Source organism: Haemaphysalis longicornis, unplaced genomic scaffold, assembly GCF_048455015.1.
Source record: "Haemaphysalis longicornis isolate Haplotype H1 unplaced genomic scaffold, Haemaphysalis longicornis Haplotype H1 scaffold_1, whole genome shotgun sequence".
NCBI classification, from domain to species: domain Eukaryota; kingdom Metazoa; phylum Arthropoda; class Arachnida; order Ixodida; family Ixodidae; genus Haemaphysalis; species Haemaphysalis longicornis.
In genome coordinates, this window is record NW_027526203.1 from 451,127,840 (window position 1) to 451,153,887 (window position 26,048).

General features: G+C 47.5%; 1 protein-coding gene and 1 non-coding gene across 2 annotated transcripts; both read left to right on the plus strand.

The window, feature by feature from the left end:
- LOC144173276 (retinal homeobox protein Rx1-like) lies at nucleotides 1-24,996 on the plus strand. Its single transcript, XM_077701767.1, has 2 exons — nucleotides 1-451; nucleotides 24,671-24,996. The coding sequence occupies exons 1-2, from the start codon at nucleotides 167-169 to the stop codon at nucleotides 24,746-24,748; spliced, it is 363 nt and encodes a 120-aa protein (XP_077557893.1). The 5' UTR covers nucleotides 1-166; the 3' UTR covers nucleotides 24,749-24,996.
- Nucleotides 4,241-4,313, plus strand: Trnaa-ggc (transfer RNA alanine (anticodon GGC)). The gene has a single exon. It is a non-coding gene; the product is annotated as a tRNA-Ala (tRNA).
- Nucleotides 24,997-26,048: the final 1,052 nt, after the last annotated feature.

Below are 26,048 nucleotides of genomic sequence, written 5' to 3' on the forward strand. Positions count from 1 at the left end.
CGGCTTCGGCGGCACGCAATGAGCCCGTCGCCGCTTCCGCGCGCCGCGTCGCCGTCATCGTGTGACGAATAGGGGGAGGCGGCGCCCGAGAACGCGCTCGGCCGGCGGGCTCTCCGTCGTCCGGGCAGCGGTCCGCTCGTTGTCACGGGCCAGCGGCTACGCAGCCATGTTTCTGGGTCGAGGCTCGCCCACGGTCAAGGCGGATGGCGACCCACGCGCGCCCAGCGAGGGTGGCGGCGCTGCCCTTGAAAAGCAGCGCTCGCCGTACGCGCAGCGCACAATGGCGAGCACCGCGATCCAGGCGCATTTGCAGCCCTCTTACCGGCTGCCCATGGTGCTGGGCTTTCAGGAGCAGGAGCTGGAGGCCGCCTTCGAGCACAACCGCAATCCGAACTTCAGCGACCTGCTCATCCTGGCGGCACAAGTGGGCCTGCCGCTGGACGCTGTCAAGGTCGGTGCGTGTTTCGTCCACTCAGCGTGCTCGCGCATAAACAGTGTGTACATGTAGATGCTTTGTCGCTTGCCCCTAGCGGCGTACTGACGAGCACACAGCCAGAAAGTGCTTAGCATGATTTGCCCAACACCCTGAGTACCCATCCCTTCCTTGCGTGTGTGGGACAATCGCCGATGTTGCCCCCTACTGCCTATCCGGGCTCGCAATATCGGCTGTCTCTTGTGGCTCCCCTCTGAAAGTCATGTCGGTTAGATGTCGTTACATCGTTTAGATGTCGGTGTTCTCCGCGTTTGGAAGATGCGGCCGCCAAATTATTGCTATCCCTGAAAACCTGAAAAACTGTTGTCTGAAGACCTACTGGAATAAAACCGCCATATATGCATGTACTTCAGCTGCACAGAACGGTGTGTTAATTTTCTGGGAACGGAGAACAGACCTGCACACTTGAAACAGAGGAGCTGGCGGTGCAAACGTTTGCAAGATCTTGGCGGGCGAGGAAGACCAAGCAATTTATTCCTAGTTAGGATTCACATGTTGAAACTTTTTTGTGTATCGGTGTCTTTTGGGAGTTAGTATGATTCGCTTTCTCAGGGTGTTCTCAAAACCATTGATATATATATATATATATATATATATATATATATATATATATATATATATATATATATATATATATATATATATATATATACAAGAAAACAAAATTTTGAACAAGGTAAAAGCGCGATTGTTGCCAACGTTTCAGCAAAGAGACTTGCTTTCGTCAGCAAGTCTCTTTGCTGAAACGTTGGCAACAATCATGCTTTTACCTTGTTCAAATTTTCTTTTCTTGTGTTCTCTACCATCTTCAAAATTCTACTGCTCCCTGGATTTTATATATATATATATATATATATATATATATATATATATATATATATATATATATATATATATATATATATATATATATATATATATATATATATATATATATATATATATATAGCGAATCAGAATAGGGAATGAGGGGCTCGTTGTAAGAAGACAGAAAATAAGGGTTGGCAGTCAAGAAAACCTCGGAAAGCTAAGGGGAGGATGTGGTAGGTCATTGAAACAGACAAAGAATTTGGAAAGAAAGAAAGAAGTGGAGAAAAAATGCCCGCCAGGTGGTATCCAAACCCACGACCTGGATCCCACCTGGCGGGCATTTTTCCTCCACTTTCTTTCTTTCTTTCCAAATTCTTTATCTGTTTCAATGACCTACCACATCCTCCCCTTTGCTTTCCGAGGTTTTCTTGACTGCCAACCCTTATTTTCTATATATATATATATATATATATATATATATATATATATATATATATATATATATATATATATATATATATATATAATTAGTGAATTTCACCTTTTTTATGTTTGGGGAAAGACAGTGGAGAAGCAAACTCGTTCAGTCTGAACGCTTCAAAAGTCGAATCATACATGCATCCAAGTAGGCTATGTTTCAACGAGATTTGATGTGTTCAGAACCCGCCTAGCGACAACAGGCATTCTTCCCCTTCATGAGCGAACGGTTATTCAGGGACAACAAAGAGGAACACTCGCTGATAAAATACGATGCATTCGCGTGAACCGTGGAACACGAGAATTTGTTAAGCCGAAACAAACTTTACCTTCCGCTTTAATTCGAGGACATGATTCCGGGGTCGCGGTAAGTAACTTCGATTGCTATTATGCGGTAAATTTCATTCAACCGTCACAGAAAGCTCCTTTGTAAGTTTAGTCACTTCGCTGCAGAATAATTATTTGCTTCTGTTAATGGGCCGTCGCAGCAAAATCTCAGCGAATATTAGAGCAACTTCTTTGCCACCTGCGGGTCAAACCGAGAGTACTTTTTTTTTTTCAATCACGATCGGAACTGAAAGGGTGGACGGTGCGAAGCTAGGAACAGCCATAGCCATATTGCGGATTCCGTTTCGAGTTCAGCGCGTTTCATTGCATTAACTCGCGTATTCGTGTGGATCAGCTTGCAGCTTGTATACCCACCTGCACTGCGCAGACGCTTGTGCATACACGGTGCGAAATGAGGTCCCGACGGCTGAGGGCTGGGCTGTGCGACGCTCAATACCCGCGAGCGTAATTGAGTCTTACGAAATGGGTTCTCATCCCTACGGCGCGTGCAGCTAATGCCCCTCCTCTCGGCGCTATACAAACTAATGCCAGTCCAGCCGCACGGAGGAAATATAATTGGCCCTTAGAAGCTGAACAGGATAGGCTCCTTCGTTAACGAGGAATCCAGCGAGAAAGACTGGTCACAACAAAAGACCTCATACTAACCAAGCGCAAACACCCGGATAACTTCCATCTCCTCAAGCTTTGCATACTTAATTTGTCATATACACACACCGTAGCCCGGGATGCCTATTCAGCCGGGACGAGGCGAGTGTATGCCACGCATTCCGCAAAAGGTCTATGCCTTTAGAGTTGCCGGCGCGTTGACGTCACCTCGTTGTGCGCATTCCACCTGTTCTAGAAAGCCGTTTTTCGGCGGAAACATGCGAAGAGTTCCAGACATTCTCCGTGTGCACTGCTGAAAGAGATGGTAGCCATGCATGTAGAACCCTTCAAGGGTTGTCAGCGGGCGTGCACGGCGTTCACGCGTCACGCCGTGACACCTTACGTCCCGTCAGCGGACACTCACGTGGAATCGAACTGTAGCTCACTCGCTCTTTTATAGTGTTTGTCACGTGGCTGGTAGTCAAGATACGTTTTTGTCGGACTTCCCGTAGACAGAGTTTTAGGGAAGTTTGGCTCGAAAGACGTGACTCCTGACGTGTCCTAGCTGGTGCCGAGCGAGGTCTTTCAGGCTATCTCACAAATCAAAAGAACGTCCTCGCTCCATGCGGTCGCAAGTTCATTTCGGCGTTTACTGCCAGAGAGAGAGAGAGAGAGAGAGAGAGAGAGAGAGAGAGAGAGAGAGAGAGAGAACTACTCAGCAGAACTTAAAACATTCCCATTGGCCGCTTCGGACTGATATTGTGCCATAGAAAAGCTCCTTATTAAGACAACCAAAATATCCTACGTGATAGTTATGTCTACAGGTTTACAGCTCTGCAGCCGACAAGTTGTTTGTGTACGAGGTAGACATTTTTCGATATCCATCATATCATATATTTTCGCCCGTGAAACTGAATGTTCACAGTGCCTCACAGGTCTCTGAGCGCTCATAGGGAGTCAATATATATATATATATATATATATATATATATATATATATATATATATATATATATATATATATATATATATATATATATATATATATATATATATATATATATATATATATATATATATATATATATATATATATATATATATATACCGGTATTCGGAGGTCGTGGATTCGGATCCCACCTGGCGGGCATTTTTTCTCCACTTTCTTATTTTCAAAATTTTTTATCTTGAGCTACTACATCCTCCCCTTTGCTTTCCGAGGTCTTCTTGACTGCCAATTCTTAGTTCTGTCTTATTTTCAACGAGTCCCTCATTTCCTATTCTGATTCGCTACATGCATAGCGAGGGCCTCTATTCTGGCAGTCTTGGTGCCATAGGGAGCTTAAGAGGGTTCAACGCTGGTCGACCACTCTCGACATGTCGTAGACGCTCGAGTCACGGCCCGGGGGTTAATAAGAAGGTCCCCTTCACCCCGAGTAGTCCGAGTGGCGCTGGCTACCACCCCCAAGCGCAGGAAACAAAAACACCTGAACATAAATACCCCAGAAAGTGGACGCTAAAGTAGCCCCGCCGGTAGCGTAGTGGTTATCGCACCAGACCGGCATTCTGGAGGTCGTGGGTTCGGATCCCACCTGGCGGGCATTTTGTCTCCACTTTCTTATTTTCCAAATTCTTTATCTTGAGCTACTACATCCTCCCTTTGCTTTCCGAGGTCTTCTTGACTGCCATTTCTTAGTTCTGTCTTATTTTCAACGAGCCCCTCATTTCCTATTCTGATTCGCTATATATATATATATATTGTCACGAGGAGACGAAGAAGGTCGCAGTAGGGCATGCGCCACTGTGGGCCCGATGAAGAACGACGAAGAAGAGCTGTGTGTGATGCGTGCATCCTGGGCGAACGCTCAGCAACAGCTGCCTTGTAAATAATGTAAATAGGTCATCCCGTACTGTAAATAGATCGCGTCGTCATCCTCGCCTCATTCCTTCTGCCGCCACGTAACAATATATATATATATATATATATATATATATATATATATATATATATATATATATATATATATATATATAGCGAATCAGAATAGGAAATGAGGGGCTCGTTGAAATAAGACAGAAATAAGGGTTGGCAGTCAAGAAAACCTCGGAAAGCAAAGGGGAGGATATGGTAGGTCATTGAAACAGATAAAGAATTTGGAAAGAAAGTGTAGAAAAAATGCCCGCCAGGTGGGATCCGAACCCATGACCTCCAGAATACCGGTCTGGTGCGATAACCACTACGCTACCGGCGGGGCTATTTTTCCACTCCACTTTCTGGGGTATTTATGTCAATTTAATGTATGTAGGCTCATTCAGGAACCATTCACGCTGAAATGTCGTCTACATTTAAAAATCTGCCTAAAGAAGTCACAGGAAGCCGCGAAAATTGGGAGGGCCATTTTACAAGCGATTGATTCCACAAATTCGATGTTTAAAGGGTGTCTCATCCCAGTAGCTACCATGACATTGTTATTGGGACGGCTGCCGCGCTCGCCCGGCAAGCGATGCTCCAAAAGCCCACGCTGAAAATAATAAGCTATAGTTCATTCCACAAGCTAGGTGCAGCACTGTGGAGGCTACATTGTTGTCAACAGCGCGCCCACTGAGGGCGCCTAACTCACCGTGAAGGGGCTATTGAAAGGACATTTCCTTCTCCCCTCTCCGCAAGTGGCACCGCAAGGCCCCGGCCCCTTTTGTCGCTTCCTTCGCGGTGAGTTAGGCGCCCTGAGGGGGCGGGCTGTTGAAAACAATATAGCCTCCACAGTGCTTGCACCTAGCTTGTGGAATGAACTATAGGCATGGATTGCCGAGAAGTCGTCGCACCCCAGCCGTCGTGCGAAACAGAGCACTTTTTGTTGCACCACCTTCTCGCTGAGCGAAGTGTTGTCGGTCATATCCTTGAATCACGTAAACAGGGCTTCCTGCAGCTTCGTGTAGGGGGTATACGCCTTGAGGTTATGTTTCTTCGACGCAATTCCAGACGAAGTGGCATGAATGGTCACGACCTTTCCCTTCAACATTGTGGAAAGAGTGGTGGCCAGGATGCCGTGGTCTGCGGTACTGCTTAGTTTATCTTGTAAAGCTCCCTAATTACGAAACGAGATGCCTCTTTTTTTTTTTTTTTTCTGACGTGGCGCAACAATCTTCACGGTGTTCTGGCGAAACTCAGTCAAAATTTCCATTTTTTATTTCCGCCTGTTACCCGAAATACTTCGTTAATTCGGGAATGGCGCTGAATGTAATTGTTTAGTTTTAGTTCACGAATGCCTTGAGCCGTATAGGAAACTGCGGGGGAGTCCGAATTTGTTCGTTAGATTGGGAAATTCGTAAGATCGGACTTGGTTAGATCGAGCTTTGACTGTATAACGACTATGTGACACGCTGGGCTCCAGCTCGTCTGAGTACACTGCATTGGGACACAATGATGATGCTGCAGCCTTGGCGACAATCCGGCGGCACGCCCAGGAAGACACGTCCTGCACCACACGTAAGGGCAACGTCTGCTTGCAAAGCATCCTGCGCTAGGTTTGCTCCTTTGTATACGTGTGTATGCGAATGTGTAAGCCGACACCGGTTCAGCTCTGTTTAGAGACAACCAAGCTGGACTGGAACAATCTTCCTCTCGACAGCAGATAGCTGTTCTTGTGTCAAATGCTGCCCCGCTCCTTGCATTTATGCCCTCTATTTCTCGTGCGGACGGATGAACGGATGGACAAATAGTATCTGGTCGTCCAGACAGGCGTCGATGAGTAGACAGATGAGTGTATGCGTGTGCCCGTCTGCATCCGCATGAACGTGCGCATGTATGAGTACGTATGAATGTAACCATCACTTGCCATCATACCATGCATTCTTACAAGGTCGTCTGAAAGCGAAATTAACCCTGAATTCTTTCTCGAGCCCGACTGAGGGTCTTTCAATGATCATATTGGTCTTATGGTCTCTTCTGGTGTGTTCGTACGCGCTATTTGAGTGACCAGGAACGTCGGCCAAAATGTTTACTGGTGTGAAGACATTGCTGAAGTCTTCGGGCTACAGTGCCTGTCCGTGTACCAGAAATAATTCAATCAGCAGCATAGCTACCGAAAGCTACCGAATTAATCTTGAAAGTGAGGGTTGGGGGAAAATATTTCGTTATTGCTTGGCTGGGACTTCAGATGCGTTATATTTCGTAGTACTTTTGGGGGGGGGGGGGGGGGGGGTGGCGGTGATGCGACTTAAGGTTGCGCCCGCGTGACGACGAGTAGGGAAGACCAAGTTAGACGACGATCAGTCAATAAGAGAGTAAAAGGTTTACGCACGTATTGCTGGTAGCCTTTCAAGTGCAGCCGTGACCTGAAACGCGATGATGGCGAAATTTTCTCGCAATTAACTGCGCCAACAATGCACAGTCGTCAAAAAGCTTGTCTATAACGCTCGAACGGCGTGCTCCGGACTGCGCGGGAGACACCTAGTGATAACGCCTGGTTTGAGATAGGTAGATAGTGAGCCATCGCCTCCTGTAAAAATACAGGAGGCGATGAGTGAGCGTGGGCGGCCCGTATCAGCGCGACGGCTGTGTACCTCTGCGCTGTGCCCGTCGCCTTAGCTTCCACACCTTCTTTCATGCCTGCGCTGCCGGGCTGGGAAACAAAAGCGGAGATTACCCACCTTAGAGCGCGCTGTGCTAGTTTTTCGTCAGCATTAGCTTTGGCGCACAGCTGTTCATTGCGTTATCCTTCTGCCAATAGCTGAATAAGTACCGCGTGCACCACTATCCGGTTCCTAGGCTCCGCTTTGCACGTCACTGCTGACGGGCTAACGCCACAATACTTAATGCGCTGTGCAAGCAATCACGGACCGATATCTAGTCACTCTAAAACACCGGCAGCGATGCGTTTTCGGCGATTGTTGTTCGTTGTCTCGCATACAAAAAAAATTCCTGTCTAAATTGCGTAGGGTGCCGCAAAAATTAAGCGTTGCAGGTAGTTAAACGCAGCCAACGCTGTACTACCATTCGCTAATCTCCACTATTGTTTCCCGGCTCGGCAGTGCAGCCAGCGCTTCTCACGGCGAAAGAAGGTACGGAGGGTAAGGCGACGGGCACATCGACAAGGAAACAGCCATCGCGCTGATGCGGGTCGCGCAGACTCACATTCTATACCGGTCTCAAACCAGGCGTTATCACTAGATGTCTCCTGCGCAGTCCAGAGCACGCCGCTCGCGCGTTATAGACGAGCCTTTTGCCGACTGTACGTGCTCCACGGGACTGAAAAAATTAATGAAATACTTACTCCGTGCAAAGTGCAATAAAACATGCTTGCGTATGTGTTCCCTGCATTACTCGGGATATCGCTGCAGTATGCATAGCCGTTTTTTTTATGACACCAGTTTTAGCTAGGGTTTAGCGAGACAGGGTTTATGTTCGGCCCATATTGGTGGGGCTATGTTAACGCGAATCCACAAACTGACGCAACATTCTTAATTCGACATGCATGAAAATGCCTATTTTATCCTATGTTCTTCTTTTTACTGGAACCAGACTCCTGTTATTGAATTCCCGCCATCTATCTTGGTGACACCCGTGTTCTCTTCCAATTAGTGCGTTTCTCTCGTACTGCATCTATTCCTGCAGTCGAAGACGAACCTCGTCGGTAGAGTTCCGAGCTCGCCGTTGAACTAACCATTGTCCCGTAGTTTCAAGCCCCTCGTTGTGCATGCCAGTTTGCTAGCGCCTTCAAAGGATCATCGCTTTTGCTTGGCGATCTCCTCGTCGCAAGGTGCCTTTCACTTCACACGAATCCATGGCGGCGAGTGCAATGAGTGCAGCGCGCGCCGTTAGCAGTGCTCTTGCTCCGCGCGGTCATCGCGCAACGGTGCTGCCCTTTTCCGCTCACGCGACCTCGACTGGTGGGGAACTGATCGCGGCGCGTAGGTGCGACTCAACTGCTGAAACATTACGCGATGTTCCTATTCTAGTACGTGACGTCCGTACCCGCTTCTGACTGGTCGCGATGCCAGCGGCAACAACAGCAAAGCTATGCTTAAAATCGCGTTCGCGATTGTTCCCCTTAACGCGCTTGGTCGCTCCCGTTGCTTGCTTTTTATTGACCGATGGTATCTGGCAGCTCCGAGACGTGATTGGACCAGCCGCTGAACACGGGCAGCTAGCCCGCCTCTCACCCGCAATCCACATATTCCAGACTGCACGGCGTCACTCCTGCACTGAAATTCAGCACGCCAACCCATCTCGCGCTGATTTTGTTTTTCTTTAGTGAAGACGTGACATTCGTGAAAAGTTGTGATTTTCAGGGCCCCTCAGCTAAAGGCTGCCTAGCAAGCAAGAAAGGGGAGGGCTCATCTCCGTTTGTGCTCAAAAGAAAGAAATTTTTGTTCTCAAAAGAAAGACTATCAGTCGAACCTCGTTACAACGAAGTAGTATAAGTACAGCGAATTAGTTCGTTATATACGATATTCGTTATAACAGTAGAGGTAAAAATCGGCTCTAAAAAGTCGAAAATATGGCTCGCGAAAAAATGGTTGATACAACAACGCGTTTTTTAGGCTTCGAATCCACTATAAAGGAGGTAACCCTTACCTTCCTCCTTGTTGCATTTCAACCTCAATGAACCGGCACATGAGTACGTGAAATTACCATAGAACAAAGTTCCCTTGACAAAACAGGCCTGCGTCCTTATTTATTTGATGAAGAATGTGCTCTTTGTCTGGTGGCTACTCACAGTACTGAGCAGGATTAAGTTTTCCACAGTGTCCACAAACGAAAGGGCCTTTATACTACTGCAGTTTCGGACAACGGAGGTTTTTTCATGTGGCTTTTCATACTCTTGGTCAAATATTTCTTCGTTATATCCGAGATCGCGTGCGGCTCTCACAGTTTCAGCTTCGTTGTAAAAGAGTGAGTGTCATTGAAATAAAGCGTGACCAACCAAAGTTCGTATTTAGTTCGCTATTGCCGATAATTCGCTATAACCGTGTTCGTTATAACGAGGTTCAACTGTACTCTGAATACCTGCTGCGTTGAAGCCACCAAGAATATTTAACTTATGGGCTGAGAGTTTATTTGATACATTTTGGAAGGAAGTGAGTATTGGATTAAATTAAATGGGTGAAACTTCTGGAGCTATGTATAATGACCCGATGTCTCGCCCCGCGTGAAACAGACCTCAAGCCAAACCGATTCCTGTTGGCTTTCGAGGCTATCACGCTAAGTGCATTGTAACGAGCGACCAACGGCAATGAGTACACCGTCACCTTTTTGCTTAACTCCAAACAACCCTCCGCAGCTTTTAAAATTTCATAGTTAGGGTCGAAATAATTAGAAGAGGTAATGTCACCACACAGCCGGGTTTTAGAGACTACAACCTGAAAATTGGAGGAAACCACATTTGAAATAAATTCAGATGCTTTGGTGTGAAGACTGCGAGTGCTCTCGATCATGATGATGATGATGATGATGTCATCTGTGCCATAAGTAATATAGGTATGAATATTTTGGCAGTTATGGTCTTTGCGCACGTCGCCGCGATTTACATAAATACGTCTTTCAAAGCCGGAAATCAACTTGCGGCGCGTGTAGCGAGCGCAATGCCTTCAGCGCTGCTTGTGCCCGCGTCTGAAGTTCCGCGGAATTCATTTCGCTAAATGGTATGCAACAGCCGTCATGTAAAGAACAAAATTCAGCTTTAACATCCAATAAAAGACGCCGCTTCGTTGACCTGCTATACTACGACAATGGGAGCGGAGCGCTGTCAAATGCGTCAACCTGTCAGCCGTGACACGTTCAGTCAGCTCCGTGACGTGGTGGGACAAGGCGCAAAAGAAAATGGTCTCGTCACTTTAGTTCGGTCGCGTTCCGGGAAATGAACCTGGAAATTTCGTTATTCCAGAAACGTTGTTTAGTTTATATCCAACTCCAGTTCCAAGCCATCCCAATATACTGAAACCCCAGAAAGACAACTGAAAAGACCTGACTGGGAATATTCAGTGCCTTACAGTGGCAGAAGCAACGACAAATGCTTGCGCCACGGTCCAAGCTGATCCGGGTTCCCGTCCAGACGACCCTAACGCAACCACTCCCTACGAATACCCGGACAAAGCCGCTTCCTGAAAATGAGGGGACAGGAAATATTTCCTTTGAATCCACTCATTGAATCCACGGGGCAAAGTGGAAGTGTCAATATAGGGCTTCCATTCGAGTGAGGGCGGAACGGTACGTTCGTCAGTATGCGGTGATCCTGGGAGACCAGTGCACGAGAAGCCCCGTGTGCCAAGTTAAAAGAACTGGTCAAAAAAGTTTCCCAAGTGTGTAGGAAACCCCCGAGGAAGATGGACGAAGGCGGAGAACACTTTTTTTCATCTCAAGGCTTGCACACGTGCGCGAAGCCTCGCGTTATATAAATAAAATAAACATTGCTCTCGGCAGTTCGGGACCGAAGAACCATTTTACGACGCAATTTTGCACGCACCGTTTGTTGCCATTGCGCATTTTAACGCTCATTAAATTATATATTCGCTCAGGGCCGCTGAATTCCCATTACTTCGGTCCACAAGCCTTAAAACTGTTTTACATCCCCACAATTACGGGAGCGGCTACACACACACGCACACACGCACCTAGACATCAGCAGTGCGTATTAAGTTTTGAGAGATTACTAACGTGATCGATCATTCAGTCTCGTTTCACTTGCTTCTATTTGACCCTTCTTAAAAATTACTGTCTCCACCCTCACGAGGTTTCAACACAAACCTCGTGTGCGATTCAAACAATTAAATATTAAAAAAGGGGGCTTCACGTTTCGGCACAAAGAACCTTATCGAGGATAAATCACAGCAACAGCTGGCTGAGAACTGTCGACGAGAAGGCTTAAGTAAAGGCTTAATTAATTAAATGCTGTTGACAATCGGAGTAACTTCACTACCCCGCATGACAACAGCTGTTCGCACAATAACTACGTCTGAATGCATCCTACACCAACAAGCAGCGGCGTGCGCACGTCAGTACCCTCTAACCCCTCCTCCACCCCCACCCCCCGCACAAGCCCCATTTACATAAAGTCGGTCTACATCACTTACCACAGCAGTTTTTTCGGCGACTTTAATTCCTCACCCGGACGAACAGCGTTGGTTATGGGGACCGTCATATAGGAGGTCGCCGTGCTGTCAGTGCTGCCCGAGGTCGACATTTTTTTCTTCTACTAAAATCTCCAATTCACCGAAAGCAGAAACGAATACTGTACTCCAAGCTATTGGTTTGTTGTTATTAAGGACACTGCCTTGTCCATGGCCTATCTCCTGGCTTTTAAACGATGGTGGCTGGCGACGCTGAACGAGCCGGCAGAAATGAAACCTCCGGCATTGCGATTAAATATTGTCTCCTGTTAAACCGCATGCCTGTTTTAGTCTCGAGAAAGCTTAGATGACTCTGTAAAATAAACAGAAAAATTCTGGGGGCACTGAAGTGTGCTTACGTGCGTTGAACGTGAAAGCCGGCAAAACTTATTCACATCTGCTTTACTGCTATGCCGTCTTTAGGCCCCTTTACGTGGTTTTGTTTCTTCTGTCTTATTGGCGCAAATTACTTATTTCCACCCTTCAAGTACCCCCTCTAAAAAAAGCATTAAATTTCCGTCTTTGTGTCCGCTCACCTAAAAAAATAAAGCTACAGAAATTCTGAGAACTGTCTACTAGTGCGTAAGCATTCTTACGCCGATTCTCAGTTTCACCAACCTACATTTCCTTGGTAGCAATGAAATTACACGTCAAGCCAGACACCATCTTTTTTATTGTTTTTTTTTTGCTTTCAGTTATTCTCATGAGGGGGCCGTATCAAATAGACTTCGTAATTTCGTTAGTTCATTCAAAGTCACTTTTGTGTACTATAATTTGCTGTTTTGTGTGCCTGTGTTTTTAAGTTAATTGCGTGAGGGCGCTGAATTACACACACTTCCATGTTCAGCGTTCTTACTGTTTTAGTTTTCTTTTTGTGTTGTTTTGATTTGATTTTTAGTTATTCGCCTGAGCGTGCTAGACAAGGTGGACTTTGCTATTCCGTTACTTTATACGTGAATATATATATATATATATATATATACATATATATATATATATATATATATATATATATATATATATATATATATATATATATATATATATATATATATATATATATATATATATATATATGGGGTTCGGTCCCGACTCTGGACGTGTGTTTTTCTTTCTTTCTTTCTCACGTAATCAATAATAAAAAAATAATATAACGTCACTAACGGTAAAAAATAATCTAACCATTCCCCTATGCCTTCTTTGGCGTTGTAGACTGCCAGCATTTCTTTCTGTATTTTCCTAACGAGCCCCTCATTTCCAAACCCTATATATATATATATATATATATATATATATATATATATATATATATATATATATATATATATATATATATATATATATATATATATAGGGAGTAGTAGAACTTTGAAGATGGTAGAGAACACAAGAGAAGAAAAACTTCGAACAAGGTAAAAGCACGATTGTGGCCTAAAAGCAAGTTCTCTTTGCTGAAACGTAGGCCACAATCGTGCTTTTACCTTGTTCGAAGTTTTTCTTCTCTTATATATATATATATATATATATATATATATATATATATATATATATATATATATCTTGAAAGGTGATTTATTGACGAAGATCTTTCTGGAGGCGAGAGGTTAGGAATCGCGGATCAGGGAAGCGGACAAGAGCCGATCGAAGCAGACCGAGAGAACCCCGTCACTCCAGGCGATGGCGATGAGGATTACCGACAGTCTTTTTGCTGATGATGACGCTGCTCGCACTGGTCAACATGACCCACTCTGGGTAATGACGACTCTGATGCTTTTAGGGAGCAAAGCTAACATTCTTCACTACAATCACCCCCCCGGGAAAGAGGGTAGCCATCCTGGCGACTCAAGGTGATGGCGAGACGAGCGGGTCATAATAATGCTTCAGACGAGCAACATGCACTGTGTCACGTCCACGGCGTCGGAGATCCTGGGAAGGCGGTAGCGGCTCGACGACGTAGTTCACTGGGGAAGTACGTTCGACAACACGGTACGGCCCCTGGTAGTTCGACAGGAATTTCGAGCACAGGCCAGGAGTCCTGGTGGGTACCCAGAGCCACACGAGAGAACCGGGAACGAAGTCGGGTGCGGGCTCTCCAGCCGTAATGGACTTTTGTCGCTCCTGCTCTTCAGTGGTGAAAGAACGGGCAAGCTGGCGACATTCTTCGGCGTGTTTGGCAGCCTCAGAAATCGGCGTGCACTCAGATACATCAGGATGGTAGGGAAGAATGGTGTCCAGCATGCACGATGGCTCACGCCCATATAGAAGGAAAAACGGAGAAAAACCCGTCGTCGCTTGGATGGCGGTGTTGTAGGCGTACGTCACGTAAGGGAGTACGAGGTCCCAGTTTCCATGGTCAGACGCAACGTACTTGGACAACATGTCCCCGAGGGTACGGTTGAAGCGCTCTGTGAGGCCATTCGTTTGTGGATGGTAGGCAGTGCTCGTTCGATGGATGACGCTGCATTCCTTAAGAAGCTCCGCGACGACGTCAGACAGAAAGACGCGTCCCCTGTCGCTGAGTAGCTCCTTAGGCGCACCGTGACGAAGTATAAAACGCCGCAGGAGAAACGAGGCGACGTCCCGTGCGGTAGCAGCTGGTAGAGCGGCGGTCTCAGCATAGCGCGTCAAGTGGTCGATGGCAACTATAGTCCAGCGGTTTCCGGCGGCTGTGCAGGGTAACGGTCCCTACAAATCAATGCCCACACGATCAAATGGTTTGACTGGGCAAGGCAGCGGCTGTAACGGACCACACAGATGAGGTACCGGCGGGTTTCGGCGTTGGCAATCTTGGCAGGATCGAACGTATTTCCGCACGAAGTTGTACATCCCGCGCCAGAAGTAACGAAGACGCAAACGTTCATAGGTTTTTTGTAGGCCGACATGACCACACGTGGGGTCAGAGTGGAACAAGGCACAAACATCGGACCGCAAATGACGAGGAATCACGAGCAACCATTTGCGGCCATCCAAGTAGTAGTTGCGTCGATAAAGCAGCTGATCGCGTACTGCAAAGTGAGATGCTTGCCTACGGAGAGCGCGTGGCGTTACGGCTTGGGAAGGATTGGTGAGCGAGGTGAGGAGCGCAACAATCCATGGGTCCTTCCGTTGCTCAGCTGCCATATCAGTCACAGCAAGGGAAGACAGATCCCCTGGAGAGTCCGATAGATCAGCAGGTACAGGTGAACGGGAGAGAGCGTCGGCGTCCGAATGCTTCTGACCAGACCTGTATTTCACTCGTATATCATATTCCTGGAGGCGAAGCGCCCATCGCCCCAGACGACCTGCCGGATCTTTCAAAGAAGACAGCCAACAGCGGGCGTGGTGGTCAGTGACCACATCAAATGGGCGGCCATACAGATATGGTCGAAATTTAGTAAGCGCCCAGATGATGGCCAAGCACTCCTTCTCGGTAACTGTATAATTGGATTCTGGCTTCGTTAGGGTTCGGCTGGCATAGGCGACGACATATTCGTCGAAACCTGGTTTACGTTGGCACAGCACAGCCCCAAGGCCAACTCCGCTGGCGTCAGTATGAAGTTCGGTAGGCGCTGTAGGGTCGAAGTGTCGAAGTATGGGTGGCGAGGTCAGGAGACGGCGCAAAGTCTGGAACGCGTGGTCGCAGGCCGGAGACCAGGCAGGCAAGTCACGGGCACCACCGAGGAGCTTCGTCAATGGCTCAATGATGGAAGCAAAGTTGCGAATGAAACGCCGGAAGTACGAGCAAAGCCCTACGAAGCTCCGAAGGGATTTTATGTTGGTTGGCTTCGGGAATTCGGCGACAGCGCGAAGCTTGGCTGGGTCGGGGAGCACGCCGTCCTTGGAGACGACATGACCCAAGATGGTAAGTTTCGTGGCGGCGAAGCGACACTTTTTAAGGTTAAGTTGGAGCCCAGCTCTAGAAAGGCATGCTAGAACTTTCTCCAAACGGTGAAGGTGCGTCTGAAAATCGGCGGAAAAGATGACAATGTCGTCGAGATAGCAAAGACAGATCTTCCACTTGAGGCCCCGCAAAACATTGTCTATCATTCGTTCAAATGTTGCAGGGGCGTTGCATAGCCCGAACGGCATGACATTAAATTCATACAATCCATCAGGTGTGACAAATGCCGTTTTTGGGCGATCATCATCCGCCATAGGAACCTGCCAATACCCGGACCTTAAATCAAGCGACGAGAAAAATTCTGCACCCTGCAAGCTGTCCAGAGCATCATCTATGCGAGGGAGAGGATAGACGTCCCTGCGCGTGATTTTGTTGAGGCGGCGATAGTCTACACAAAATCGAATAGAGCCATCTTTTTTCCGGACGAGAACGACAGGCAATGCCATGGGACTGCTTGAGGGTCGAACAACGCCACGCTGGAGCATGTCGTCGACGTGCTGCTCGATGGTGCGACGCTCGGCTGGGGAGACGCGATACGGCCGTTGCCGAAGGGGAGCATGGCTTCCAGTGTCGATGGTGTGCTCCACAGTGGTCGTGCGCCCAAGCGCGTTGTGTGAAAAATCAAAAGACGAACGGAATCTCTGAAGTAGAGCCATAAGTTGAGCTTGTTGGGTGCTGTCTAGAGCATCGTCCACGGAGGCACGGAAAAGGTCAGTCGCTGAGTTTGGATCTGACGAACACGGATCTAGTCCGTCGATGTCAATGTGTGACACGCCATCCGTAACGTTGAAAACAAGGCCAGGGTCTATATGTTCTAGACTTCCAAGAGTTTCGCCTTTTAGGAGGGCGCACGGTACGGTCGAAATGTTCGTGATGAACATGGCGCTTCCCCCAGAGTGGAAATCCAGAACAGCAAACGGCAGCGGAAAAAGGTTGCGGTGGTGAAACGTGTCAGATGGCGTAAACAGCGCCGTGGCGTCGGTCACAGACACACAGCATACAGGCACACATACAGAAGAACAGGGCGGAATGGGAGTGTCTTCTGCCACGACAAGTTTAGCAGCGTGGATGGGATGGTCGTCGTCGAACAATGCGTCAGAAAAGGTAGAAAGTTCCACTTGTGCGCGTGCGCAGTCAATCACTGCGTTATTGCGAGAAAGAAAGTCCCATCCTAATATTACTTCATGGGAGCAAGCCGGAAGCACTATAAACTCAATATGGTGCACGACGTCCTGAATAACGACCCGAGCCGTGCACGCAGCCATTGGCTCGACATGTTGTGCACTTGCGGTTCGGAGCGATAGTCCATCCAGGGGCGTCTTTACTTTGCGAAGGGAACGGCAGAGATCAGCGTGAATAACGGAAACGGCGGCTCCTGTGTCGACCAGAGCTAATGCGCGAATGCCTTCAACAATAACATCGATGACATTGGTAGGGGACGGAAGGGGATGAGGCCTTGGACTTTTCGACATCGACGCAGTTCGTGCCTCAGGAACTGCGGCGTCTAGTTTTCCGCATTTTCTGGACCAGGACGGCGCCGCATCGGGGAGAGCGAGCGACGGCGTGGTGACGGCGAGCGGTGGTCAGTAAAGGCGGCGCGGTTCGAAGAGGAGGTCGGGAACGACGAACGTGGAGTCACATGGACTTGAGGCGACTGAGGAAAGTCTGCAGGCGCAGAGTTCCAGGTTGACGGCGGATAACGACGACAATAGCGTGCAACGTGCCCAGGCATCCTGCACGCAAAGCAGATAGGGCGATTGTCCGGTGTACGCCATGCACTCCGGGGTTGCGGCATGAACTGAGGTTGGGAAAGCACCGGAGGCGGAACCCGAGGTCGAACTGGGAATGTCGGCTGGAACGTCACGGCAGGCTGCTGCAATGGTCTGGTGGCGACATCGGCATAAGTGACTGGCGCAACTACTGGCACGTACTGCGGAGACGACGGCGGAAGTGCTTCGGCAATTTGACCCCGGATGACATCTCTGAGGGCAGGCTCTATCGTGGACACAGACTTCGTCGTGGAGGGTAGGAGGGACAACTGTCGGGCCACTTCCTCACGTACGAAGTCTTTAATTTGCGTAAGCAATGCGGAATCGGCCGAAATCGCAGCCAAACTCAACCCAGAGCTATCCCGTGCAAGAGATCCTCGAGTGAGGGCCCGGTGCTTCCGCAGTTCATCAAAGCTTAAGCAGAGCTTGACGACATCGGCAACCGTGCTCAAGTCCTTGGACAAAAGCATTTGGAAGGCGTCATCATCTATGCCTTTTAAAATATGCTTGACTTTATCATCTTCCGCCATAGATGGGTCGACGCGCTTACATAGGTCCACGACGTCTTCAATATAGCTAATAAAGCTCTCGCCAGCCTGCTGTGCTCGAACACGCAGAGGCTGCTCCGCTTGAAGCTTTCGCACCGCTGGTCGGCCAAAGGCCGCAATGAACTTTACCTTGAACTCAGACCACGTCCGGCAGTCGCGCTTGTTGTTCCCATACCATAACTCGGCGGCGCCCTTCAGAGAGAAGCCGACGTCATTCAGTTTCATGGCGTCGTCCCATCGGTTATGAGTGCTTACGCGTTCATACAGGGACAGCCAATCCTCGGCGTCGTTATTGTCGGTTCCGTTGAAGAATGGAGGTTCCCGCTGCATAGCACCGTAGCACATCACCGTCGGTGATGAGGGCGTAGTACTCTGGTCCGGTTGGTTGTTCATGGCCGAGGGCAACTTCCGGCTCCGGAGTTCCAGGATTAAGGCGTGACCCCGGCTCCTCCACCACTTGAAAGGTGATTTATTGACGAAGATCTTTCTGGAGGCGAGAGGTTAGGAATCGCGGATCAGGGAAGCGGACACGAGCCGATCGAAGCAGACCGAGAGAACCCCGTCACTCCAGGCGATGGCGATGAGGATTACCGACAGTCTTTTTGCTGATGATGACGCTGCTCGCACTGGTCAACATGACCCACTCTGGGTAATGACGACTCTGATGCTTTTCGGGAGCAAAGCTAACATTCTTCACTACAATATATATATATATATATATATATATATTCTTCGTCTGAAGTTTTGGCTCTTTGTAGCTAAACTTATGCAGCATTTCGCTTCCTTTAGTTCGATTTTTCTTTTTTTCTTTTTGCAGTTCTTGCTTTGTTTATTTTTTTTAGAAAGATGTACATTTGCAAAAATACAGCGAATAAAATGTCTTAAGTTCGCCAATTACGTATTTCTGCGCACATGCAAGACATCACACATTTCCCGTTGAGGCTCTCCGCAAAAAAATCTTACGCATTAAAAATACATAGCATGCTTCCCATGGATTCACCAACCACGCGACATATAGTATTGCTTAATTTGCTTTTATTCGCTGTTTCAGCTCACCGAGTTAACATGATGAAACAGTAATGCAGTCACTGACCAAGTCAAAAAAGTATAAAGACGTTTCGGAACCCGTACGGGTTCCTTGTTCACAATGAGGAAAAATGGACAAGTTTCGAATTTAAAGTTCGGAACGTTTCGGAAAACGTTTCGGAACCCGCACGGGTTCCTAAACGTCTTTACACTTTTTTGACTTGGTCAGTGACTGCATTACTGTTCCTTCATACAATGCCTGACCAGACGAACTTTCGTCGAACCCTTGACTACACCGAGTTAATATCTTTGAATTCAAAGCTTACAGAATTTAAAGCTTTACAGAATTCAAAGCTTACACGAACAGAAGTGACTGTAAAGGCAGGTAACTATGTAAAGAATCATTATTCATCACTTTCAGGTAATTACCACTCTAAAGCTCCACAAAGCGTCATGTTGATACACTAAATTTATTATTTAAAAATTAGTTCGCGTAAAGCTAATACTACCGCATGTCAATTCAAATCATCCGAACTTTTGAATTAGTGGTGCCACTAAAAAGGGAGCTCAGCGAATATTCAGTATTTTTGTCGCGAGTACAGAATCTACTTTAAAATGTTCAATTCCCGGGTGAAGTAAATTCTCTTCAAATAACAATTAACGTGATGGCCAATAAGATTGGCAATCACGTGATTTGATAAGGTAACACGCGAATAAATAAATTAATGGAACGGACGCGAAAAGAGGGAATGGCCGTAGGGGTCCCTGAAGTCGAGTTCCTGGTAGGGCTACGTGCGTGTTCTCCTCATCAAGAGGTCTGGGAACGATCAGCAGGGTGGGCACTACACGGTAATGGAAAGAAAATGCCGTTGGCCGAGTTCTGTGACTTGTTTCCAACGAGCCAACGCCGGGACTGATTTGGGAACGGAAAGAAACAGATGAGCTGTTGGTCAGCCTTTATAGGCACCCGAAAGCAAGAGAGAAAGAGAGCGCTGTGGGCGACTTTTATGCTGTTCGAAGTCTCAGTCTTGTTCTGTTGCGAGACTGAAGTACCTCTGGAGAAAGCTAGGAGACGTTAGCTGGTAATAGCGCGACGATGCTTGCAGACGAAAGATAAAGAAAAACAATAAAATGAGTGTACTTGTTACCGGCCTGAACTATCCGTAACTGTCACATAAATTTCGCGCCCCGGTAAAAATGTTGATGTCTTGACGGGGCCCATTAATTGTCAATCAAAAAATTGTATGAAAGCATCGTCCTGCGTAATTAGCTCAAATAAGAAGGTAATCTAAAAATTGCCAATGAAACGAGCTCATGTATTGCTATAGAAATGAAGACTTTTCAAAACATTGTGATGAGCTTCATTCCAGATCACAGTTAAAGCTGTGTCATTGACGTCAAAGCAGCGTATTACAGTTTAGCTGCGTAATTTTATGTTTTGTTCAAAAATTTGGATAGTTCGAACTATACTCGGGGACAATTTAAGAACGGCACCGGAAGTTGCCTCTGTGCCTTATCACCGTAGCCGGATGTTTCACCGCGCGGCGCAAGTAGGGCGTTACTGGGAATATTTTGAACATGGCGTGAGCCGTTCCCGTGATTTTTTGGACTTAATATGCTTATAAACGACTCCAGTGACGACAAACAAACTGCTTGAGACAAGGCAGACGATATCACGCATTCATAGCAAACCCTTTCAAAACGCGCGCGCACTGACGTCACGGGTCCGGCGCTTTGGCGGAGTGATACACTACGTAAGGTGGTGCCGTTCTTGAGTTGTAACCGAGTATAGCTGCCATGGTGCGGTCATTTCTTCATATAGTTGTTAGCGCTAAATATACCGCTTGCTAGGCTAATAGTACCATACCTTCCTCCAATAATACTAAATGGGCGTCCCTTTGCATGGCTGTATTTAATTGACCTGGATGTCACTTGACCTCCATTCGGCAAGGATAATCCCGACCCCCTGCCGATGTCACGTGTAGCCCTAGTTGGCACCAATAAAATTAAATAAAATTTTCTATGAAGTTTGTACAATTTACAGCGCCAGCTTAGGGGCGTGTTGCCCTGGCTGAATCTCTTATCCTGCAAAAACGAACAAGGTGCCTGTAAAGGGTGCACCACTGCACACAGAGTGTTTGTGAGGCGAAGCAAACTTTAGTGCTACAGCTCCAGCTGTGTTGAGCTGGAATCTGATATCAGTCCAGCTGGGAGCCTGATATCAGTCGAAAAGTAACGGAGCGAACCGCGCGTCGCAGCCAGTCTTTGTGCGAGAATAGGGTGGGTACGTGATCCCCCCCCCCCTCCCCCCTTTTCAGTGAAAATTGTCGCTGTTGCGGCGCTGCGCGTTCGACCAATCGCGTGAGCTGTGCGGATCATGAGATCACGCCCTCTTGCCTGTCATCCGCTTTTTCACGCCTTCGGAGCAAGTGAGTGCGTGCTCGTCGGTTGACTCGATTCCGCGAAGCGTTGGCGCTTCGCGGTAAAAACCGCTGTGTGCAAGGTGGTGCAGTCGAGGAACACTCCGCAGCGAGCAGCGGCTTCTCACGAGCGCACACGTACTTGTTTCAAACAACGCCAAGAATGAAGGGGGTAGAGCACATTCTGGTGCACTTTACTGAACGTAAAGCTGTCATCGTCACATCTGAAACAAAATGAATCTCGTATCACGACCTATGCGCACGTGTGTAAACCGCAAAAATTTCACTCATTATAAAGGTACTTTCGCCTAAACTTAAAAAGAAGACTCCTATCAATCACGACAAAATATCATAAAAATATTGCGCCAGCTGGCGCTGGCTAGCCGCACCACAAGGCGTGATCGTCTCGAATTTGCTTCGCATAATTTTTACTGTCATGTTCTCTCTTTTTTAGTATACTAGCATAGTTGGATGCGATGTCTTACATCTTGGAGATCCCCTAGCACTACGGTTCTGAAGCATGAATATGCAGGGAACATAGTTTTGGATTGCAACAGTGGTGTAGAGAGGGCCGTGATGTCGACAAAGCAATCTGCTCTCCCGATTAAGTTGCTCGTATACCATTTCTGTGCATGCCGTTTTAGTGTATGACGTTTTCGCACTATGTTTCCGTGCAAAAAAAGCCAACTTAATGATGAGTACTTTGCGGAAAATTCAGATGACTGAACGTGCTTTGTGGCAAAACCAACTATTCGTTTCACTTAAGAGGGGAGGTAATTTCTTCGAAGGCGTCACAAACCCCTGAAATGCCTTCAAGAACTCCAGTGGTTTGCAAATTTGATAATCGCTCTTTTGTGGCTTATAATAGCTGATCATTTAATCCAAAATCAAATACCACAGTCCCAAAATTTTTCAGGTTCAGGTTGAAGAAAAACCAACCAAAGAATATCCATGTTTCGTTAGTTCTTGCGCTACGTTACTCACACATTAAGCATGTTTTTAACAATACCCATAGGTGAAATTTTGTGTGAAAATTCTTATATTCTTATAATCGTTTAAAAAAATTGAAACGATTATCGGTTACAAATTTAAACACTATTATTGCTGGTCAAAAGAAGTGTCGTGGAGTCATTGATAGCACAGTAACAAACACGCAGTCTGGCCGTAAATGGTAAAAGCATATAACAGCCACCTGTGTAGGTCATGAATGACACCTCTGCCTTCTTTCTCTCGAAGTTTGTCTGGGTCAAAAACGCTGGAAATTGTCGCTGCTGCTATTTTCGTGATGTACCATTGAAGAAGCTGATTGTCACTGCTATATACTACAACCAATACCGTCGAGGTCATGCCGCAATCTGACATCTTTTAATGCCATCGCGCTTGAGTTTGTGATTGTATTGCTATTTTCTCCGTGGGGACAATAAGAAAGCTTTCGTATACAGTCTCAACGGCTTGATGCTGCTATCTTTATTCGTCTCGATTCGTCTGTCCTTGACCACCATGCTCAGGCATTTCAGGACTCAGATAAGCAACTTTGGTCCAAGGCGTTCATCTAATCTTACACGCTTCTTCAAAGTGGACGGAACACCCTTTTGGCTTTTCGGGATTGCGCGTCACAATACCTACAGAAACTCTGCTGTCCTGGCATTCAGTAACAAAGGTGTCCGTGCACTCTTCGGCAGCGTCCCTGCCCGTATACAGTCGGAGCTGAGTACAGTGGAGCTCCCGTGAATCTTTTTTTCAACTACTGTAATCTTCTGCAGCATACAGTGCACGGATAACTCCTTTTACCTAAACAGTGCTAGAAGACCTGGACTAGTACTACTTACTACCTTCTGCTAGTGCCCGATCCTTGGTTTCTTTTGGGGAAAACTAAAAGATGAACAAAATAATTTTGTAGAAGTTATCGAGTGCGAATACTCAGATAGAGGGAGTAGGCATCCTTTCCAGGGTCTCACCTCCGCGCTTACAACTGTATATTTTTGCTGGATGTTTGATGGAAGCATTGATCCTAATAGTAGCGCAAAACAGGATCGACTGGCCTCCCCTTCCGCTGCTCGTTTCAAATGGTTCAACGTGTTATGATGCCAGATCGGCGTATATATTTGCTTATAAAACCAGCTGCATTGCCTATCATACATCCCGCGATCTGTTACACTCTGTTTGGCACGCTGTTTTAGCCGTTGAAAGCTTTTATTGTTATTAGCACAATAGTCGTCGTTCCTGTTTCGTTTCTTCCCGTTTTTTGATGCGTGAGCATCACTTGGCTCATCTGGCGCAAAACACGCTGTCTCCATATCCGCGCTGTCTCCATATCCGCGCACACAAAATCGGGGCCAGAGCCTTTAATGAAAATTCCCATTGGCTGTATGTAGCCAGAAACCCCTCACCGACATTCCCATTGGCTGCGACGGCCCAACAACATACCCGCTCAGGTGGATCGACCAGTGGGGATGACAGCACACGTCAGAAGCTCACGGACGATTCCTTAGTTTCAGTTTGGCTGTAACGTCGACATAATTACCCAAAATTCACACGTACCCACTCCAAGGATTAATTCACACATGCCCAGTAAAGGGATTGAACAATGACAATGACGCTGCCACAAGAAGCTTGTGGCCAATCCACAACTGCCAATTTGACTGCGGCGTCAACATACGAACCCAGATTTCTCGAGTACGTCTTCAGGGGGATCGGCCAGTGACAGGCAGCAGTCACCAGAGGTTCATGGCTGATTCGCTGATTCCCACTGGCCGAAGCGACGTCGACATACCCACCCGCACATGTGCTTTCAAAAATCATGAGAGTGAGCTTAATTGCCCCAGTAACTTTTTCTTCCTCGTGCATATATTTCGTTTCTTAAGAGTAAGCTAGGGCCCATTGTTAGTCAGCACCCTTGTTGCCTTCTCCTTCTTGCCCTTTTTTCATAGCGCTGTTTAACTTGAAACGTTCTGCCTGTTTTATCCTGCGATTCCGCTATTCTATCTGCCAAGCAGTTCAGTTTGAAAGCGCATAGTCAATTATCGCAAGTAGAGCAGCACTGTGACGCTATTTCTCCTTGCCTCGTTCGGTTCAGTTCTAACCTGCAGTATCATGCGTGTTGAAACGGAGTGAGGTGTGTTGGTGCGGAGCTTCTTGCGGATTCTTTGTGCATGGGCCGCATCCACAGAGCTATCATTGCAGCAACATCTCGCGCTCTTCCGCAGGTGTGGTTCGAGAACCGACTGGCCCGCTGGCGGGTGTCGCAGGGTCTGCCGGCCAACGGGAGAATGGTGAACCAGTGACGAGTACCCGACGCCGGGCGCGGTAGACACAGCAGCGAGCCAAAGAGACCACGCGCCGTCCGACCGCTCCCACTGCGCCGTTCGGAAGGAGGCACTCGGTCATGTCGAGTGTGGTAGAATAAACGTAGTTGTTGTTGTTGTCAATAAGCTCTTTATTTACACTACATGGAAGGCAGAAACAAAGTGTGTCCTGCTAGGGGCAGCCAACCAAGGCATCAACTTTAAATAAATCGAATTTTTACCCGTTACTGGGATTTACCAGCATTTTTTTGTTATGAGCGTGTAGCCCTTTTGCTGCGAGGCGGTATATATCTCACCCCCCCCCCCCCCCTTCGGTCTTCATTCCGGTGAAGCCGATTTACTTGGCGTCGCTCCGGGGCTCCTCCTCACCACCTCCGACCCCTCTTTCACAATGGTTATCACAACAGTTATTCCCCTCGCCAATACCGCTGCCCCTTTCACAAGTTGCGCTATCGGCTGACAATGGCGGTAGCGCCGTTATCAGATCATTGCGGAGAACACACAGAAGCGCGAATGGGTCCTCTAGTTCCAGCTCGTCACGTGGATGCTAATCCCTCCCGGACGAACGGCAACTTGCCGGCTTGGAACGTCGACGTCGGGCAATATTACTTGCTCAGCTTAAAGGGCTTTTAGACCGGCATTTTTGACGGTTTATTTCTTCTAAGCCCGCGCACATAACCGGTTGCCGGCGTGCACGGGTTGAGAGGGGGCGGGAGGCGCGAAGCTATAGGTTTCATGCCCTTACTGATGACATGTCTGTTGTGCTGGCGGGAGGTTTAAACGTGGACATCAAACGGCCCAATGTGACTTTCCCGGTGTCCTCTCAGTGGTCGGGGGGATTGGGTTTGTGTGTTACACAAACAGTAAGATGCCTACGACGAGGGAGTAAAACACACAGCTCCATGTTTGTCCGCGAGACTGAAGCTCGGGTCCTTCCAAGTGTCATTCAGCTAATTGGCTAGGAAGTATACTTAATCGCAAATTACGAACAAACGTGTTTTCTTTCGTGCACTCCGTGGACTGCGTCCAGCTTCGCAGGTGATCCTTCTTCACAGAGTGGAAGGGCCGGCACTAATTTTTTTGTTCATATCATACGATCAAAGAGTTCCCAGGCACATATTTTGCTCCAGCCACTGTTTTGTTATTGCCTATGGCTCCTGAAGCGAATAACTGCTCACACAGTAGAGCATCTGCCAGCAAGCACGTGAGTGGCTTCCAAGATTTCTTATGCGAAAGCATATATACTACACGAAGCGAAAAGACGACTGCGGCATCCGGC